General features: G+C 53.4%; 2 protein-coding genes across 2 annotated transcripts; both read right to left on the bottom strand.

Moving 5' to 3' along the window:
• Positions 1-1,013: 1,013 nt before the first annotated feature.
• On the bottom strand, positions 1,014-4,245 carry LOC110211121 (SUN domain-containing protein 2-like). The gene is made up of 6 exons (XM_078150259.1): positions 4,120-4,245; positions 3,531-3,728; positions 2,915-3,037; positions 2,595-2,762; positions 1,672-1,764; positions 1,014-1,400 (listed from the first exon to the last, which is right to left on the bottom strand). Exons 1-6 carry the CDS (start codon positions 4,243-4,245, stop codon positions 1,287-1,289), a joined length of 822 nt encoding a protein of 273 aa, XP_078006385.1. The 3' UTR covers positions 1,014-1,286.
• On the bottom strand, positions 3,537-8,525 carry LOC110211120 (SUN domain-containing protein 2-like). Its single transcript, XM_078145663.1, has 4 exons — positions 7,347-8,525; positions 6,176-6,303; positions 4,120-4,723; positions 3,537-3,728 (listed from the first exon to the last, which is right to left on the bottom strand). The coding sequence occupies exons 1-3, from the start codon at positions 7,447-7,449 to the stop codon at positions 4,676-4,678; spliced, it is 279 nt and encodes a 92-aa protein (XP_078001789.1). The 5' UTR covers positions 7,450-8,525; the 3' UTR covers positions 3,537-3,728; positions 4,120-4,675.
• Positions 8,526-11,140: the final 2,615 nt, after the last annotated feature.

Here is an 11,140-nt window from a genome sequence, read left to right as displayed (position 1 = left end):
CTGGGGAGGGGACAAAAGCAGAGGGAGCAGACGGGGCTGAGGGGCAGCTGGGGTCAGCCCCGCACCTACTGCTGCTGGTCCCTGAAACCTACAGAAGAGTGGGCCCCTCTGCTGGCTTCAGGACCCAGTGGCCAGCCCTGTGGTGTGAACCGCTGCCTTCCCTCCTGATGGTAAGAGGGAGAAAGGACTGTGATGCCATTGTGGGCATCAGTGCTTGAAGGGTACCCTGCCCGGGAAGCTGGGGCTGCAGTGAATTTAACTCTGGGCCTACAGGGAGGCAGCCAGAAATGAAGCCCTTAGCTGTTCTATCTGAGAAAAAAGAACCTTGAACTACATCTCTGTACCAATAGAAACACTTCTATCTCTATACATAATAATCTGAGGTTCAGTGGGCCAAAACATTTGCCTTCCCTCTCCCACACCAGCCTTAACGGCAAAAAGCTCCCCCCAACCCAAACCCTATCCCCATAAACTTAATACCTGCTCATATGCTAACCAAGCTCAAAAGGAACTAGATTCAGAGGTCAGAGTAAGAGCCTGATGAGCCTCCAATGCCCTGTTTCCCTGTAGAGGCACTTGGGCCATGTGAGGTGCAGCTCAGGGATAAAGGGCAGCTTTGACTCAATGCCTACCCTACAAGAGGCCAGGCAAGGACCCTTCTCCTCAGGCTCCTGGCCAGTCTCCTCCCCACCATAGCCATATCAGCTGGAGCTGATGGTCCCAAAGGAGAGACCACAGCCACTGAGCTTCAGGTCAGGAGGTGGAAGAAGGCATGGCTAAAGTGGAAATGTAGAGTCTCTGGGCCGCCGAGGAAGGCAGGAGAAACCTGGCAGCAGTAGGAGAAGGGAAGGCGCTCTCCCCATGGCCCCTGGCTGCACTCTGAGCCCCCTTCTTTGTCAGCTTTATCTAACCCACGACTAATGTTCTATCTAACAGTACTAACTTCCACTGCAGTGCAAATGAAACCCCAGTGGGTACAAGGGGCCAACTAGCTATGGCTACAACCATGGTGACGAGCTGTTTCTAAATGCCACTGCAGGTGATCTTGGGTGAAAACTTCCCCCAAATGCCGGTTGTTGGCCTTGTGAGAAGCAAAGGCTCAGCCGGTTGTCTTCTCCATCTCTGAGTGGGCCTGGTGGGCCAAGAGGGCTCCGCGGAGGTTTTGTCTCTGTCCCAGAAGGCACAGTGGGCAGAAGAGATTAAGCGGGGGCAGGGAGGAGGAGGTGAGAGAGCTGCTTTGTGGCGGCTGAAGGAGGAAGGGGTGAAGGCAGCAGGCTGGGGCGGGGCTAAGTGGCAGGCTTCCCATGGACCCTGAAGCGGTAAATGCACGTATAGTCAGGGTGACCCCAGTTGCTGAGGATTCGCAGCTCTACCAGCTGGTATGGGGCTGTGTCGTTGCCCTGTGGGGAGAAGAGAGTGGGGTCAGGAAGGCCTGACATCCCTTGGTGCAAGCCCTGCCCCCACAGCCTTTGTGCCCCAGTCTTCCTTCAAAGAGCAGTGGCTCAGTTAAGTCACAAGGTTTTCCCTCAGCTTCCTATCAGATCCAAGGGGTCCTGGCTTCCACTGCAGCCACTGAAAAACCACAGCAGCCCTGTGGCCAGTGATCCTGCCTTCCAGATCACCAGCCTTCCTGGGACACTGGCGGACTGCTGTGGGAGCCTCCCTGCATACCTCCAAGTGGAAGGTCTGAATGGCCTCCCCAGCATTATCGTAGGTGAACTGCCCGAGGGCCACCCCGTCTGCCTGAGAATCTTCATTTAGCCCCTGTACAGAAGGAAAAGCAAAGGGAGGGGATGGATGGTCAGATGAATGGATGCCAGGCCTGTGCACAAATAGCATGCTGTTAGCACATGCATCCCAATCAATGTAGGGAAGGAAAGGAGTGGGGAGGCTGTGGGGGAGGAGGAAGAGGTGGAGGAGGACAGGCTGGAGGATGCAGTAGCAGCAGGATAAGTTGGGGAGGGGATAGGAGAACCAACAAAAGCCACCATGAGGTTGCCTTCCTTGATCCCCTCATCTGCTAGCATCTCTCTCACTAACTCAATAGACAGAGCCTTTGCCCTCCATGCCCTTGGCCTCCCTCTCAGCTTCTTCCCCTAAGCCTCTGAATGGCTTGGCACAAGCCACTAAGTTGTGTGAGCCTCAAGTTCTTCATCTGTATCTGGAATGGGATCCTAAAGTGTCCCTCTTGCCTCCATTTGTCACCTTCTGCTCTGGCTCCCTCTTTTCTCTCAAATCCTCCTCAGGTGGATGTTCCAGTTCTGCCCTGAGTGGTGACTATGTAGGGCATGGTGGTCACCGTCCCAGACCAGCTCCACCATGGCACACGTGGCCAGGGAGGCAACTTGCTGTGGAAAATGTCCTTGTGGTAGCAGTGTCATCTTGGCTCTTCTGGCTGCTGTCATTGTCCTTTCCTGGTTCCTCTTGAAGAAGAGGGGGAGGAGCAGAAGGGCTGGGCCTGGAGTCAGGAGACCAGCCTCAATGTCACACGTGTCAAATGGGCACACCGTCGCATTCCTCAGCTGGCAATGCTGCTGTGAAGAAACCACTTTCTGCCACTCTAGAAAGGAGAGCTGGGAGGCTCAGGTACTCACCAAGATGACAAAGTCCTTTGGGGCACTGGGGATGTCAGCGGTTGGGGACAGAGCTTTTGGCACGTGCTCCAAGGTGATGGCAGTGAGCTGGATGCGGGCAGACAAGCGCACCACGACGAAGCCCTGGTGGCCCCTGAATGCCCAGCAGTTGCCAGGGTAGACGTCTGGCTGTGGGCACAAGACAAGGCAGGTGAAAGGAGGCAGCAGATGGAACAGGTCCTGGTGGTGGGGCCACTCTGCCTTGGGAGCCCAGCCTCAACAGAGGACGCTGAGACATGGGACATAGAGAGGCAAGCTGGGGGACCTTTGTTCAGCGCTACCTGGAGGATGAGTCTTGGGGACTGGAAATAGCGCCACAAGGGGATGCCAAAAAGAGTGAAATGGCCAGACCACTCCGTCCTCATGCCATAGTCGTGACGAGCGGCGGCTGACGATGCTGGCCCCTGAAAGAGCAACAGGGAAAGGAGTGGGGGGAGACCTGAGGGCTGGGAGGACCCAGAGATGGCCTGAGGGAGCCCTCAAGGTGAGGGGCGCTGCCTGGCCATCAGCCCTCCTAACTGCCCCGGCCCATAAGGGGCATCTTCATTTGTCAATTCCTCCTGTCTCTTCAAGTCCATCTTGATTTTCCAATCCCTTTTGTCCCAAGCCCTCTGGCTTTCTGCAGGCCACCTACCTGAAGATTCCAGGGCATAATCCACCAGCCCGATGCGATCTGCACTGTACTTTTTCAGTGCCTGCTCTACGATCTGGTGTACTTCTAAAAGACAGGCAAGCACCATTCAGGGGATGGGCCACCTGCAGGGCTGGCCCAGTCCATGCGGGGCCGGGCAAGTGAGCTACCTGGTCTGCCAGGGTTTCCCCCTCCCTCCTGGCAGCCTCCTCTCAGGGCAAACCAGTGACCCCAGCCAGGAAGATAGCGAGTGGGGCAGACCTCACCTCCTTTGTCACCCCACTGGTCACTCCTTCCTTCACAAGGCTCAGCCTCAAGATGGCAGCAGCTTTGCCCGCACACTTATCCTGCTCCTCTGTCACATACCTCAGGATTCGGTGCTCTAGGTCACGAAGCTGGGCCTGCACCTCCCCTAGCTTCAAATGAAGGACCTGCTGAATCCAGCCAGGGACCTTAGACTCCACCTGGAAGCCACCAGACGAAAGAGCTCAGCAAAGCCCTGAGCACCAGCAGAAATGAGGAAGCAAGAGGGCCTGGACAGGGGGCCTGGGGTGTCTAGAGTCACTCTGAGTTCTGGGGTCAGCACATGCCAGCTTGGTGTCAGGGAAGGGTTGGTGAACCAAGCGACTGGCATTTCTCCACTGCTTAATAATCTCATTGAACCCTCTAGGGGCTGTTATTCTCCCAGGTAACAGATGAGGAATGTCCTGTCCATATCACAAAGTCCACCCAGTAGGCCTACATGTATGGGAAGCGCCCAGTGGACAGCTTCGAGGGTGGTACCTCCCTTGGCTGACATAGCCCAATTTAGATGGAGAGATGCAGGTGGCCTAAGTCGGGGATGGGAGGACTCACCTCATTGCGCAGGGCCACCATCTTCTCTGGCCCAAGGTGTGATTCTTTCTCCACCTCAGCCTGGCTCTGGCTCAAGGCCACTAGCTCCTGCCTCAGGCCAACCAGCTGGGCCTCTAGGGAACCCATCTGCTTTGGCCTTGTTTCCACAAAGCCTTCTTGGGAAGAACTAGCCAATGACAAAAAGAAAGGGCAAGGTCAAGCTGGAGAATAGGCACTGGAGGATGGAGTCAAACAGAGGCCAGGAAATGGAACTGAAGGGGTTCTCCTGAACACAACCATGACTCAGTGCGAAGGACAGAGTCAGAGGCCTGGCTGAAAGTCTTTGCTGACATCCACTCCCTGCGAGACCCTGGGCACACCATTTCCCTCCCAGGCCTCAGTACCTTCAACTGTTCTCTGAGGTCTGCTTCAGTTTGGATCCATCCTATGCACATGCTCACCCAAGGCTTCTGGCTCCACTGACCACCGTCTCCCAGGGAATGTCACTTGTGCTCGCTCTGCTCTAGCTTTCGACCCCTCCTTCCCTCCTTTTCTCTTTGCCAGTCATTTGGGGGCCTTACCTGTGCCACTCAGATGTCTTGTGCACCACCCCGCTTTCCAGCTCCTGTAAGGAAAAAGAGGACACAATGAGACCGAGGAAAACACCAACCTTTACCCGGAGAATCCTAGAGAGTCAACGAAAAGAAATCGGTGAAAACAACGCCTTCAACCAAATTGCAGGATCGAAAAGAAACCCACGAAAACCATCAGCATTTCCATACATCAACTAAGAAAATCCAGCAGAGAGAGATAAGATAGAGATATTCCATTGAAAACAGCAGTGGTCCGCATACAATACCTGGAGTATACCTAGCAAGACACACAGCGGAACTCCAGGAACACCATTACAAAACGTCCTTCCCACAGAGAGACAAATCTCAACAATTGGAGATAGATTCATTGCTCATGGGTATGTCAAGCCAACAGAACCAAAGGGACCAAAGTACCTAAATTCACTTACTTATTCAGTGTCATACCAATCCCACCACCAGGAAAGTATTTGGGCAGCAAAGAACCAGAAACAAAGGCGAGAAGCATCCGCAGGGGAATGGCGAAACCAACTGTGGCTTATGGACACAATGAAGTATTCGAATGTTGTAAGGAAGCACAAGTGTGTTGTATACAGATACACATGACAAGACTTATATGAAGTGGGGCAAAGTGAGAGAAATGAAGGAACAGTACCAGATAAACAAGCACCACAGACAACCATGTAAATGGAGCGATTAAGCAACATCCCAGACTAAATGTTGTGAAAAGATCATGTCCGAGCGTGGCCCCAAAGATGATCACGGAAGACATTCTTCTCTTCCCCTAATGCTGGGCTGGGAGTCTACTGACATGGAATCTGCACAGAAGGCAGATCTCTGATGCTGAGTTGGTTGGTTTTCCTGAAACTCGTTTCTTTCCCTCTTGTTTTATTCTTCTGCTTAAGGGATGGCTATGTGGGAAGGGGAGATGGAAAGGCTATACTGAGAAAGGTGGGGGATATGAAAGCAGAACGAGAAACTCTAAAGTCACTGATAAATATGTGTGTGTGTGTGTGTGTGTGTGTGTGTGTGTGTGTACTATTGTATAGATAAAGTTTGGTATGAATTTGGGTTATTTCTGTTATTGTTTGAACTTTTGATCTGCCTGCAAGCTCATCATGGCTCCAAAACTCAAATGGATAAGCTGTTGGTGGGTAGCCAACATGATCTGCACATGGCCTTCATGTCTTCCCCCTTGGTGAAGTGTTCTAGTCTCCCCGGGCTCCCAGGGTCACCGCACCGTGTGACAAGGTGCTAGGGGAGGCCTCTTGTGGGAGGCAACTGATTTCAATTGAAGCGGGGGAAATGATGAGGCTGAGTTTTGGAGAGGCAGACATTGAATTGGCCAAGGTCTGAAAGTCAGCAAATGGCAAAGCTTGAACTTTGATCCTGTCTCCCACACTGGGTTGAGAGGAATGAAGTGGATTGTGAGCGGTTTGTCTGGCCATCTTGTGCAAAGCATTCCTGACACTGAGCTGGACACTGACCTGGAAATATGAGGGGGACTGTCCTGATTCCCAACGGTCCTCTGTCCTGCTGCTGCCCTTGGCTGCCCACCAGGAGAGCACAGCAGGGGGTAAGGTCTGTAGTCCATAGGGGTAGAAATACCAAGCACCTAGCACATGGGACAAAAGGCTAATTGAGGTAGAGGCTGAGGTGCCAGAAGGGCAAGAAGTCCAGGGTGAGGACTTCCACCCAGACAGAGTATGGCAGTGTCACCTCTATGTGAGCTAGGACCCCAGCCCCAGGAAGGCAGATGCACTAGGGGTCACATGATCTGGAAGGCTATGGCTAGAGCCAGCTGCACCCCAAGAGCCTTCAGGAAAAGGTTCCCTCTCTCATGATCCTCTCAGAACTCATGAAATCCTTTTGGATGAAGGCAAACATGAGGGAAAAGATTCATCTGGGGAGAGGACATGGAGACTGAACCTCCAAGTGCTGCCTTGTGGTCCCAAGCCTGCTCAACACATGGCCCTGTCCATTTTGAATGAGGACCAGAAAGCTCTACAGAGAGGCTGACTGCAGACAGCCCCTGGTGACCATCTGATTGTGGTGTCATCATTCCCTAGCTGGACTTGATGTCACAGTGATCAAGTGATCACTGTGTGATGTCATGGCTCCTGTCCAAGAGTGCAGCCCTTCTGGGATCATGCAGGGAGGAACGCCCTGTCTGTTGTCACCAACTTCAAAGGGCAAAGCCCTCCAGACCTGGCATTGGCTGTGTGTCTAGCTCAGAGAACAGATTCCTTCCTGACTCAGCTCCTCTAGCAATCTCCCAGCCTCAGGTGCCAGGTCAGTGACCACTGAGGGTGCAGAGAAATCACCTCCCTGCCCCTGACATGCTCAAGGTGGGCGGGATGGCCACCCTGATCTTGCAGCATGAGGCTGTGAGGCCTGCACACACAAGGTGTATGATAAAGGTTTGTTGGATTGGATGGAGAGGAGAAGGGGAGACAGGACAGAACTCTGACATGTGCGGCACAAGAGCTTGCCCATATGTGGCCTGGGTCCCTTTTCCAGGGCTTTTGACCCTTTGGCTCCCTAAAGGCTGCCCTTCAAAGCTCTGTCTTCCAAACTTTCCTTTGGCGGCTGTGTCCCCAAGGCCTGATCCTTCCCGCCCATCTGGTGGGTGCACCCTGGGCACTCCACAAGACTCACCATAAGCCAACAAAGCCATAAGCAACAGCAAGCCCAAGACAAAGACGAGCCCCTCCTTGCGAGTGCAAAACTTCCTGGATTTCGTCAGGGTGAAGGAGGACATGTTAGTGCCTGCCCTTCCCCACCCCAGGTTCCTGGGAGACCCTCCCTGATTGGCAAATGAAAGAACCCAAAGGGTGGGCCCACTTTTGCCCCTCCCACCTCCTCCATCTGCCACTGGGTACCCAACAAGAGGAGAGCAGGGCTGGCATGGAAAGCCCTTGGGGTAAAGTGGAAGGAGAAAACGTGGCTTTTTGGAAGGCACTCATGTTGTTACGCAAGGTGACGTGTTGCCCTTTGACAGGTGCAGTGGAAGGTATGTCCCTATCAGGCCTCCATCAGAACTAGGTTCATATGGTGCTCATGAATTAGGCAGTCTTCTTTTGTCTAAGTCCTTACAGTGCTTGTCAGTTTGGGCTTGGAAGAGCTGCAGGAGGAAGCCCTGCTGAGGCAGGCTGGTCTCCATTGGCCCAGCCTGTGACCCCAAGAATCCAGGGCAGGGCTGGGCCACCTGTGGGCCTCGAGGACACATGTGTTCCACTAGGTCCTCTGGTGTGGCCAGAGTTCACAGAATCAATTGATCTGGTCAAACTGGGATTCAGTCCAAAAGTCACCCCAAGCACCTAGAAGGCCACATGTGGCCTGGAGGCCTCAGGTTCCCCACCCTTGCTCTAGAGGCTCCTGGACTCAGCCCTGGATGCCGCCTGGAAAGCTGGCCATGCTCCTCCACAGAGAAACTGCAAGCATGGCCTGGAGACCTGGAAGACTGGGCAGAAAATTCTGGATTGGAACCCCAAAGGAGGGAGTGTCCTTGGAAACTCAGGAGCCTCAGACTAGCAGAGGTGAACTCACCAGATTCACTTGTGATCAGAGGCAGGAACTAGTGAGGGGAGAGCTCCTAAGAGATACTCAGGAAGAGAGTCCCACTTAGAGTTGGAGCCAACCCACTTCCCTGAAGAGCCAAGACGAATGGGGGCTGGCGTGTGCTCTGCAGGAGGGCAGGGCACACCCAAACCACTTCTCCCATCATCTTCTTCAGTGGAGACACTCAATGAAGCCCTACTTGGTAGCTGACTCTCAGGAGCAGGTTCCAGCTGTTTCCAGCACAGCCCTGGCCCTGACCTGAGTCTCTCATAAGATTCAGTGCAAAAGTCTGCAAAAGCTGAAAAGAAACAGAGCAAAGCCCAAGGGGAAATTGACTTTGAGGACTGTGGATGCTAGATTGTGTCAGGCCCCAGGGAGGCCTCACTGACCTGATTGAGAGAAAGAAGTCCTGGAGGGAGGCAGCAGTGGTCACGCAGTGCCAGGTGTTTTCAGGCACCACTGGAATGCTGCAAAGAGCCAACTTGTCAAGATCCGAGCAGAGGGATTCCAAGGCTTCCCCCTGCCAGCCCATCCTTTCTTGCATCTACCCCCTCCCAGCCTGCCAACTCTGCAGCCGCTTCTTGCTCTTCTGCTCCTCCATCCTCCCACAGCTCTTCAGCTTTGCCTGGGGATATGTCCATAATAAGCCCATCTCCCCACAGTGTGCTAGAGTTCCTCCAGCCTGGCTCAGCTTGCCCTTGCATAGGCACGAAGAAGCTCTTCTAGGTACACTGCATCAGCGCTCCCTTGGGCACTGTGCCCACCCACTGGCAGAAGCCACCTGAAAAGTTTATTGCCATGCAGCTAAAAATGCCAACTTGGGAGGCACCATTACTGAAGTTGGATGCAGAGCCAGGCTGGTGGATAAGGGAGTGCCCTGAAGGGAAGGGAAGAAATGAGGATCCAGCCAGAAGGAGAGACAAGCACGTTTGGGATCTTGAGCCCCATCTCCACACTCCACACCCCTACCTGGAGCTAGCTTACAGAGTTCTCTCTTTCTGGTATCTGAGAGACGCCTGCCCCACCCCCAGCTATGGACCACCCTTTGAAGGAAGTGGGGCAGTGCCTGGGGTTGGGGCTCCAGGGCAGAAGAAGTGATGCCTACCTGCACCATCATCCTCAGAGAAGTACCCTGAGGTGGATCCGGGGCTCTTCCAGCCTGTTACACCTGTAAGCAGGTGAGGGGCTGGTGAGAGGCCTGGTGAGAGGCTTCGGACCATACTCGACTTCCTCCTCACAGTCCTGGGGGACAGCAAGCATGAAGAGAAAAGATATGAGGGTGAAAAAGAAGATGGTGAGAAAGAAAGGGAAGGGGCAAGGCTTGGAGGGGCATGAGACTTTGCTGGAGACTTGGAGGATGAAAGAAAATGATAGCCAAAGCCCTCTTTTGCTGTTCTTCTTCCTTCAAGAGATAACTAATTTTTCATACAGGAGGCAGGATTGAACCAAGGCCAGCTACCCCGGGTCAGTAAGAGCCTCTTTGCAAATGAAACCACCAAGATGAGGTATGAGAGGAGCTAAGAGTCATCTGAAAATGTCTCTCACCCACAAGTCCTTCACCCACCTGGCTTCACCCTAAGAAGCTTAGGCCTTGGGACCAGGGAGAAGAGGTCTATGGCAGAGAGGGCTTGTTCCCTGCCCAGTTTCAGGCCTCAAAGTCTCCAGCCTTCTCCATGCTCCAAGTTGCCTCTCCCCAGTTCCTGTTCTCAGAAGCAGAAGGCAGCAGCAGCCAAAAGTTGGGGTGCAAGAGGGGGAGGAAATTCTCTTGTTTGCGGGGAAAGCAAGCAGTAGAGTGATGGCTCCACCCAAAGTGGGGGCAGGAAAAAAATGTGCACATGGCAAGAGCCAAGGCCCTTGGCTGCCCTGGGCAGTTGTGATGGAGAAGGCAGCTTAGTCTCCTCTGGCTCCTCTTACCTGAGAGGACCCTCCCTGCAGTTGGTGTGCTGGCCAGCCACCTGGGAACTCCCTCTGCTGCTGCTGCTGCTGCTGCTTTGCCCATCAACAAGTGCCTGGTATCGGAGGCGCAGGTGCTCACTGCGCCGAGACATCCTCCAAGTGTTTGACTTGAGTAATTCTAGACATTCCACAAAGAAAGAAAGAGAACCAGTGCTTACTGACTGAGTCACTTGACGCTATTTTCTGGGAGACCCTCAGACGGCACTGATGCTGCTGACCTTGAAAGGAAGGGACCACATTCCCCAGACTTCTTCCTCCAAAAGGAGTTTCTGAAGCAGCTGCAAGGCTCATTCATGATGGCTGCCTACCATGGTCAACCTCACCAGCCTCATGGCCTCAGCTCAGCCCTGCCTCAGCCTGGCAACCAAGTGTACTCTCCCAAAGATCTGTGGTAGGCTTCCCTACTGAAGCAGAGCCCCCACTCTCTGCTAACTCCTTTCTGGATCTCCCCCTTACTGCATCTATCCAATCTGAGCTTGTGACACTGGCCTTGTGTTTGTTCTCAGCTTGCTTCACAAATACCACTTTTTCTTCTCCCCATAGATTATAAGCTTGAAGGCAATGACTGCCTTCTCTTCCAAGTCTTTGGCTTCCCCCACCACCCAAAACCCTGTTCTGGTAGGTGGAAGGGGTCACATGGACTGGTCCACGCTAACCACCTGATCCTAACCCTGACCCTTAGGCAATGGGCTTCATGAGAATCAGGCCTAGCCCTCCAAAGACTTTTTATTCCCTCATTTCATCATCACAACTCTTAAGGAATATCATAGTCATACTACAAATGAGTTAATGTTGACAAGTGGTCTCCCCCCTCCAAGGCAGGCCCTAGGCCTTCCCACTGCCTTCTCATGAACTCCAACCTTAATGCCTCCTCAGGGATTTCTCAACTGTCAAGCCCTGTGCAGCTCCATATTGTAGTTTTGTTTTTGTTTTGT

This window comes from Phascolarctos cinereus, unplaced genomic scaffold (assembly GCF_003287225.1).
Source record: "Phascolarctos cinereus isolate Bilbo 61053 unplaced genomic scaffold, phaCin_HiC Scaffold_1;HRSCAF=81, whole genome shotgun sequence".
Lineage (NCBI taxonomy): Eukaryota > Metazoa > Chordata > Mammalia > Diprotodontia > Phascolarctidae > Phascolarctos > Phascolarctos cinereus.
Note: the sequence above shows the minus strand (reverse complement) of the source record. Positions and strands in the feature narration are given on the sequence as shown.

Excerpts from the sequence above, each read along its gene's own strand:
- LOC110211121 (XM_078150259.1), bottom strand. The coding sequence starts at position 4,245 with ATGGGTTCCCTAGAGGCCCAGCTGGTTGGCCTGAGGCAGGAGCTAGTG. Across the intron at positions 3,038-3,530 it reads CCAGTGGGGTGACAAAGGAG|GGGCCAGCATCGTCAGCCGC; the intron begins GTGAGGTCTGCC and ends TTGCTCTTTCAG. Across the intron at positions 1,765-2,594 it reads CAAAGGACTTTGTCATCTTG|GGGCTAAATGAAGATTCTCA; the intron begins GTGAGTACCTGA and ends CCTTCTGTACAG.
- LOC110211120 (XM_078145663.1), bottom strand. The coding sequence starts at position 7,449 with ATGTCCTCCTTCACCCTGACGAAATCCAGGAAGTTTTGCACTCGCAAG. Across the intron at positions 6,304-7,346 it reads TATGGCTTTGTTGGCTTATG|GTGCTTGGTATTTCTACCCC; the intron begins GTGAGTCTTGTG and ends CCCATGTGCTAG. Across the intron at positions 4,724-6,175 it reads AGTCCCCCTCATATTTCCAG|GAGCTGGAAAGCGGGGTGGT; the intron begins GTCAGTGTCCAG and ends TTTTCCTTACAG.